Consider the following 8,856-nt stretch of genomic DNA (forward strand, 5'->3'; position numbering starts at 1 on the left):
CTGACCATCTAGAGACATTCACTGCTTGCTGGGGACCTGGGTCCAGGGTGTTGTGGAGGGACTGTGAGGCTTATCCACCCCTTTGACTATTACCTACTGCTTCTTCTGTGTGGGCATCAATGATACCACCAGGGCCACCTGGAAAGTATCAAAAGTGACTACAGAGCTGGGGTGGGGGGGAGATAACCAGGGAAAAAAAGCTGGTTGATATTCAAGAATCACCTCCTCCAAGCTCAAGAGTTGTCCATCCCAACAAGCATCCTAAGTCAGATAAAAATGCCAGCAAGCCTGCATGGATGAGGAGCTCCTGGCCAAACTCAAATGCGTAAAGAAAGCATACAGAAGATGGAAGCAGGGACAGGGAACCTGGCAGAAATACAGAGGCACTCTCCCAACATGCAGGGATAAAGATAGGAAAGCCAAAGCCCAACTGGAATTAAATCTGGCCAGGGATATCAGAGACAAGAACAGCTTCTACAAGTACACAGGTGAGAAGAGGAAAGGTAGGGAACATGCGGGCCTGTTGCTGAACAAGGCAGGGGACCCCAGAGACCAGGGGAAAGTCTGGAACAAGGAAGATGCACCCTTGGAAAAGGATGGTCAGCAACCTAGACAGACATAAACCCACGGACCCTGATGGGATGCACCCACAAGTGCCAAAGGAGCTGGTTAATAACACTGCAAGGCCATTCCCCATGATCTTTGGACAATCCTGGCAACTGGGAGAGGTGCCCAAAGACTGGACGAAAGCAAGCGTCACTCCTGTCTTGAAAAAGTTCAAGAAGGAAGACCCGGGGAACTACAGGCCAGTCAGCCTCCCTTCAATCCTTGGGAAGGTGCTGGAGCAACTAATCCTAGGAACCATATACAGGCACGTGAAGGACAAGAAAGTCATCAGGAGTAGTCAGCATGGCTTCACCAAGGGAAAATCATGCTTGACCGACCCAATAAACTTCTATAATGAAACGAATGGTTTGCTAGATGAGGGAAGAGCAGTGGATACAGTCTACCTGGACTTCAACTCTGTCTCCCATAAGATCCTCACAGAGAAGCTATGAAGTATGGGCTAGAGGAACAGACATTGAGGTGGACTGAAAACTGGCTGAACAGCCAGGCCCAGAGGGTCATGAGAAGTGGCATAAAGTCTAGTTGGAGGCCAGTAACTAGCAGTGTACACCAGGGGTCAATACCGGGTCCAATCCTGTTTAACATCTTTATTAGTGATCTGCAAGTTTGCTGATGACACAAAATTGGGAGGAGTGGCTGATACAACAGAGGGTCATGCTGCCCTCCAGAAGGACCTCAACAAGCTGGAGAAATGCGCTGGCAGGAACCTCATGAGGTTCAACAAGAAGATGTGCAAAGTCTTGCAACTGGAGAACAACCCCATGCACCAGTACATGCTAAGGGTCACCCAACTCTTATGCAGCTTGGTAGAAAAGGACCTGAGGGCCTTGGTAGACACCAAGTTGAACATGAGAAGTGTGCCCATGTAGCAAAGGCAGCTAACAGTTTCCTGGGCTGCATCAGGAGTGTTGCCAGCAGGTTGAGGTAGATGATCCTCCCTCTCTACTCATCACTGGTGAGGCCACACATGGAGTACTATGTTCAGTTCCGGGCTTCCCAGGACAAGAGAGGTGGAGCTACTGGAAGGAGTCCAGCAAAGGGCCACTAAAATGATTAAGGGACTGGACTATTTCACATGTGAGCAGAGGCCAAGACAGCTGGGACTGTTTAGCCTGGAGAAGGGGATCTTACCAATGTATATAAGTATCTGAAGGGAGGGTGTAAATACAGAACCAGGCTCTTCCCAGTGGTGTCCAGGCGAGAGGACAAGAGCCAACGGGCACACACTTAAACACAGCAGGTTCCATCTGAACAGTAGGAAACACTTTTTTTTTTTTTACTGTGAAAACTGTAAACACTGGAACAGATTGCCCAGAGAGGTTAGGGAATCTCCATCCTTGGAGATATTAAGAGACATCTGGACATGGTCCTGGGCAACTGGCTACAGGTGACCCTGCTTGAGCAGGGGGGGGATGGACTAGATGACCTCCAGGGGTCCCTTCCAACCTCAGTGATTCAGTGATTTTGTGATCCTGTAATACAAACACAGATATTTTCTACAACAGGAATTCCCTCTTGAAGGCCTTTCCATTGAGGCTCCCTGCATGCAGGAGGGGAGTGACACCCACCAGTTGACCACCTCTGTTATCCCCCATGAGTTTTTACCCATTTGAAAACTTACCTTTGGATCTCAAACACTTTGGGGGGGGGGGAAGGTGAGAAAAGTGTTTCTTCACACCAAGCCTACTTTTTATCCTGACCCCTGCTGATTTTATTAGGGCTGCAGATCAGGTACACCAGGAGAAACAATAAGAGCATGTGCTTGCAACCTGCTTAAGTGTGAGTATTAAGACATCTAAATTGCCCTGAATAAAGCCATGAGACAACATCATCATATCAAAGCTTGCCAAGAGGGTATGTCTGAGATGTGGACAGTGAACATTTCCATTTGATTGGTTTTAAGCAAAGTTTAATCAAATCAGGACAAGAGAAAAGTGTGTTACCTTGACTGGGTACCCACCTACAGTCTGGCTTCCCGCAACACCATCCCCTTAACCGGAGGCAGCTTTTTGGCAGAGGTGGCCTCGTTGGCCTTATTACTGTCTGAGTTCTTTTTATTGCTACTCCAAAATAAAGAGCATTTTTCCTAGAAGACAATCAGGCTAGTTTATGGTGCACTTGGACATGAATTCCACAAGGGTTCCAATTTTGGGAGATTTTAAAATCACCGTTTAACTAGAATCTAGTTATTAATGAAGATTTAAAAATTTAGGTCGAACTAAGCCCTAGTTAAGATTTTGGTCAGTGTCAAGCCAGTTTTAAAATGGTCTGTTTCGCTTTTCAATGCGCCACCACACAGGCTTTAGGCCAGGTTAGCAGGAGAGCTACAACGCTGCATCTGAGCATGTTTTATGCCTGTACAGATTTACACTGTTTTTTCTTTTTAGAACTGCAGGTCCAACAGATGCATTTCAAACTGGCTCCACTATACACTAGACTAAGATTTAAGTGTTTCACAGTACCTCATCTGGACTGGGTTTAGAGCACACTGCTCCCTCCAGAAGCCAGAGGCACACAAGATACTCCAGGAAGGAGCTGGGTTCAGGGAGACCTTCCAGCTGGCAGACACGTGAAGGTCAAGGGCCGCACTCAGTGTCCCCTCTGACATCGCCTGTGACTTCGAGGGAGGACTGTGCATGATTAAGCAATCATCACTAGATCAGCAACACTTCAATCAAATGAGGAACACACCTTGGCTGCACATTGCTGTCTTCCAGTTTATGACCTCTTCTCTGTTCACTAGGCAGAGACTTTCATGTGTTGTTGCAGAGCTTCCTTAGAGATTTGTAAGGTCATTGAGGCTTTTTAATCCCTTTCCAGGTAGTCAGGCACTTCCTGCAGTTGATTTTTAGTTCTAGCACTTCATGACACTTTTGGCTGAGCACCCAAATACAGCTGGCTTACGCCTGGGTTTGGGATATTTCACAAGCAGATATCCAGTTGACTTGAGTGAATTTAAAATCCAGCTTTTCTTCCTGACCCTTTCTGGCATGGTTAAGACTCTTTGATACCAGGAATTAAGGCTTGCACAAAGCAGGGTGAGGAGATGCCAGCCCAGGGCTGCATAAGGTCTTAGAAATAGCTGTCCAGCAAATAACAGACATTTTTCAGATAGGCTGGTGCTAATGCATCAGAGTGAAGTCTGTTTGCCAATGACCACTTGCATTTGCTGAAGCAGAGTTTCAGCACACAAAGCCTGACCATCTCAGGAGCACAGCAAGGGTTTAACGCTGAGCCCTCAGCCCTAGCATCGCTCCCACCCTGCAGGGAAGTGCGTGGAGGAACAAGGGGATTTGGGATCATGTGTTTAAGTCAATTAAGCAGTTGTAGGCTTGGTTAGAATCCAATTACATGATACTCCAAGAACCCTGGCGCTATTTAAAGTGGTTTGCATTAGTGTTTCAGTGAGGGCAGTTCAGGAGGTTGAACACAAGCAGCCCCCTGCACGTGCTCTCCCTTAGCCCGCTCTCACCCTAAGCATTGCCTTTTTACCCCCACACGTAGCCTCTTCACTTCTGTAGCTTTAGAGCCAGCTCAAGCCATTTGACTGTAGTGCAAAACTAAATAAGCTTGCTTTGATACAGGTTTTTGATATAGGTTAGGGTTGGAAGCTCAATCTCTACTTCAAGAGCTAAAGCTTTTAGAGAGCTTAGTGTTATCAGACAGATGTTTTGGAGCCAGAGCCACAGATCCCCATCAAGTGTTTTAGCTGTTTTATATTCTATCCTTACAGCTCAGACCAGACTCGTGCGCCAGCCAGGCACCCCCACCGCCCGCCCCATCATGGGTCAACTTCTACCCAGCTGACGGCTCCCTGCAGGCTTCAGAGGTCTTCGCTTCTCAGTAAGCCCAAATCCACAAAGGCCCTGAGGGTTTAATTTCCAGAGCAACCTGGAGTAGTTTGCAGGGAAGCAAGTGAGTTTTGGGGAAAGACAAGGTCCAGTCTGGGTTGAGGGGCAGCCACTGTGCCTGTGCCCCTTCTGCAAGAACACAGCAACTGCATTTCATTTGTGAACAACCTGCGCTCAAGTAGCTACATCCCCTCGAGAAGGCTCTGTTCAGATTAGAAGACTGTTGGGACCCTGTAGAGATGCACAGATTTGTGCGATGGCACAGACCTGCTGCTTTCTGTGGAGGCTGGGGCAATGAGCTAGGCTTGCTCTCATTAGCTGGATGAGCTGAGAAATGCCTCCTCCTATACAGGAAGTCACTTTCCATCACCGTTGGGCACTGAGATGGCCAGAAATGCTTTTACATTACCTATTTGTAACCCAACTTCTAGATGGCCGAGGAAGTCCTGCTGCTATGTGCTGGCACCATTAGGACATGGTTGTTGGCATCAGCCAATGTTTCCTCAGGAGTGTTAGATTGTCAGCCCAATCTACATCATCTGATTAGTCTGATTTGACTAACAGCATTTCCCATTAGACATCTGCAAGTTCTTACCTGACTCCTTGCCATGAGTACAGCTGCTGAGATAATGAACGGGACACTCAGCCCAAGGAAGACATACTGCAAGTAGTCCATCAGGGATGGGATCAGCACCAGGTTGGTGTAAAACTGCTTTAGGACTGAGCCTTCAATGGATCCGCTCTACTCAAAAAAAGCAAAGTTGTCAGTGGGATTTCCCTCTCATCCAGGACTGAGAAACCAGCTGCACAATTCCTCTCCCACCACCTCCCAGCACAGACTAGGGAATTTATGCAAGATTCAGTCAGGCTAGAAGCTTTTACTAAATAGCTGGAGTCAGCTGGACATGCACACAGCTGGAGACTGCACTCCCTGGCCCATATTAGCATGCGATGCTGGCAGCTCTGTTCCAGGCCCTATTTAACCCCACATGTAGGACAGAGCCAGAGGTTTACCAAGTATAGTGCAGGGTTTGTTCAGCTCAGAGGGATTAACGACATAGCCAAGTATTGCAAAGCCCTCTGCTGGTGCTTAATTAGTCTGTCTGGCTTCAAGCTTTATTCGAAGTGGAGTTTCCCCAGTCCTGGGTGACACGGAAGCAGTTTCCCCCCTCCCACAGCAAAGGCTCTGCAGAATCAGGTCGAGGAAGGCAGCTCACCTCTGCAAACCACAGCAGCGGCAGGACCACTGGCTTAATCTTCCCTGTTTGACTAGGGGGAGGGGAAGGGAAGAAAAAAAAAACCACACTTAATTTCTGGTTGATCAGGCTACAACCAGTGTCAAAATTCTTCCTAAAGGGACAGGTCTGACAGACTGATAGTGGCCAAGGGACCAGGTCCATCTTGGGCCTTTCATGCAAGAGCAGAGCTTACGCTTCCATTCGTGCTTAACCACCTGGTGACAGCAGTAAGTGCCATCCCAAATCTGGGCTCCAGGGACATCAACTCAGTGAACTGGAATGCTAAACTTCATGCAGCTCCAAGACATCTCAGTCACCTGCATGGTACCAGAGGGCAGTGCAGTCAAGTTCACAGCATTGGGGCTGTCTGGTCGTGTATGCACTAGAGCCACTCAAAGCAGCAAGTGCACGCTCCCACCCTTGTGGGTATTTAACATCTGGCACCACACAACTGTTACAGAGCCCTTCTGTTTGCTTTCACAGAGCTGAAAGTGTCTTTTTGGACACAAAGCTTCATCAGCCCTAGGCAGAGCGTGTTTTGCCTCTCCGTGTTGGATGTAACACCTTCTGAGCAGCAGCGCTGTGCAGGGGAAAGGAATGCTGCAGGAGCCAAGCAACCAGGCAGCCACACACACTGCACTGCTAAAGGATGGCAGTTTGAGATCACTGGAGTAAGCTGACATTTCAGCACATGAGCCAGCTGGCTTCTGCAACCATGACAACTGGTAATGTTAAAGCTACTTCATCTTTGGGGAGAGTAAACTCTGCAGTGACCCCAGCATCAGCAGCACCCCCTGCTTGAGAAAGGGAGATGGTCATTTCTAAAAGGTGACTACTTACATTATACCAGGCACCTGCTTTATGTACAGATTCAGCTGGAGCTTGATGGAGCAATTCATAGGGATGCCCGTCATCTGCATAGGAAGAGATGAACCAGTTCATCAGTGCAGCCAACATTTGTCTGGAGAGCTTTTGCAGAAGAGCAGCCCTTTACTTTCCATCATAGCTGCTCTGGGTGCCACCTTCCAGAGTGATGGCCTGCATGATCCAGAGATCCACTGCAGTCACCACACACAAGACCAGGAGCGTGGCTGGGGTTTCCACCAAAACACAAGCATCAGTCAATCAGGCGCCGGTCCCCAGGCTCTGGGGATGACTGCTCACGGAGGGACAGCAGTGTCCCCACAGCAGTTTGCAGTCTGTCCCCTTCAGTTGAACGCTCACCAGCCAGCAAGGGTTGCACACAGCAGCATCCAGAAGGGAGCACCTCCCTTGCGGTGGTCTGAAGACACAAAGCCAACCTGAACAGACATGGCTGCTGTAGAAGGCCAGGGAGGTGTTCTGTGACCCAGGGCCTGTGGGACCGAATCTAGACAACCTCAAATTACTGAGTAGCATATGCGACCTGTAAGTGACTCCCCAGGCAGGATGTTCTAATAGCAACTTCAGTGTTTCTGAGGCCCGATGAGCCTCTTCTGTTGTTCATCCTACCAGCAGCAGGATGGAAATGCATCAACGCAAAAGATTCAGGCACACAGCAAAGGACAAAACATTTCTCATCACTAGAAACCAACAGCCACCATCCAGCAACATCCGAAGACCAGAAAAACACCACACTTCAAAGTTGGCCTTGTTGACACCCATTAAGGCATTAGTTTCTCATGACACTGCAGTTTTGCAACACATTAAGGGCATTGTCCCTGTCTGTACCTATCAGGCCACAGCTAAATAAGAATATCGTTAATTGTGCTGTTATCAGCAGATGTTTGATACTGTAATAAACTTAATTAGATTTCCATAACTGTGATAAGAAAAGCATAGAGAACCCAATGCCTAGATAAGAAGCACAGCTTACCTTACCTCAAGAGGAGGGATTCATTTCTTGCTTGAGGGACCACCACAGTGTTTGGAAGATCTGACCACATGCAACATGGGCCATGGGTGGGAGATCCCAAAGTCCCCTCCCCATCAGCAGCTGGGACAATGATGGCTCAGGACACCCCAGCTCATCACCACTGGAGTGGTGACTTCACCCTTATGCTATACATATGCACAAAGCATAACGCTGTGGCAGTCCGGTGCAGAAGCAGCCAGAGAAGCAAGTTGAGAGAGTAGAAGCAGCCAGCCCAAAAATTATGGAGGCAGCTTCAGCATGGTCTTCAGACTTCGTCAGTCATGACAGTACACGTCTGCAGATGTGGGGCCTAACTGGGCTGCTGCTAGATATACCTCCTGGTGTTATAGACCTGAGTCAGTGGAGAGAACTTGACTGTGCTTATCAAAGCAGTTACACTTATAATTAGTTCTGCAATTCTCCAGAAGTCAGGCTAATTATTCACTTAGTTTATGGCTTTGACATTTTTATCTGCACATGTCCTTGCCCATCTTTGCACTATGGAACCTGCTCAAACCAGTGCCACGAGAGCAGAGGGAGGCTACCACGCAGCCAGGGGGAAGATCCCCACCCAGCCCAGGCTGGACCCCTGGCACAAGGCAAGGACCCCCCCGAGGCTCACTCACCGGGTGCACGTCGAGGAAGAGTGCATGCTTGTCCTTGCTGGGGTGGAGACCTTCAACGGCATTCACCAGGGCTGGATCAGCATTGTAGAAGTGAGGATGGGAAATGAACAGCGGTGCATCTGGATGAGATCAAAGACAGCTTCAGCTCATCCAAACCCATCTGAGACTTTTTGTTGAGGTTTTTAAAGCCACTGCAGCACTTGTTCTGAACAGGCTTTTTATACTTTGCTCCTCCCAACCAGAAAGCTCCTTGCCTTCCATCCCTGCAGCTTATTCCATTGCTCTGGGAGGGTTAAGACCCCATATTTAAGCCACCCTCTTCCCCCCATGCACCATGCAATGCTGTGGTAAGCTTGCTGTACCCAGACACAGGTTAGGACTTTAAGTCTGAAGCCTTGCTCCTGCGTGACCTGCACTCAGCATCCAAAGTTAACATTTAATTTGGCAGTTACATGGCCTGCCTCTTCCTACCCTTGCTCCCCCTGCGTGCTCCCTCCCCAGCCTAGGGGACATAACACTCCAATTGTATCCTTGGGCACTCCCACAAACATCAGGCTGTTATAGGGCCGTGGACAAAGGGGACTTTGGGCACAAGGATTTTCCCCCTTTCCCTCCTTTCT

At 48.7% G+C, this 8,856-nt stretch overlaps 1 protein-coding gene across 1 annotated transcript in view; it reads right to left on the minus strand.

Annotated features, from left to right (window-relative positions):
- Positions 1–1,145: 1,145 nt before the first annotated feature.
- SCARB1 (scavenger receptor class B member 1) overlaps positions 1,146–8,856 on the minus strand; it is a 19,778-nt gene continuing 12,067 nt past the window's right edge. Inside the window, exons 8-12 of the mRNA XM_035898549.1 lie at positions 8,237–8,355; positions 6,557–6,630; positions 5,696–5,747; positions 5,074–5,220; positions 1,146–1,163 (exon numbers count right to left, since the gene is read on the minus strand). Of these exons, the coding sequence (XP_035754442.1) occupies positions 1,146–1,163; positions 5,074–5,220; positions 5,696–5,747; positions 6,557–6,630; positions 8,237–8,355 (410 nt within the window). The remainder of the gene's footprint in view (positions 1,164–5,073; positions 5,221–5,695; positions 5,748–6,556; positions 6,631–8,236; positions 8,356–8,856) is intronic.

This window comes from Egretta garzetta, unplaced genomic scaffold, assembly GCF_000687185.1.
Source record: "Egretta garzetta isolate BGI_Z169 unplaced genomic scaffold, ASM68718v1 scaffold447, whole genome shotgun sequence".
Taxonomy (NCBI): Eukaryota; Metazoa; Chordata; class Aves; order Pelecaniformes; family Ardeidae; genus Egretta; species Egretta garzetta.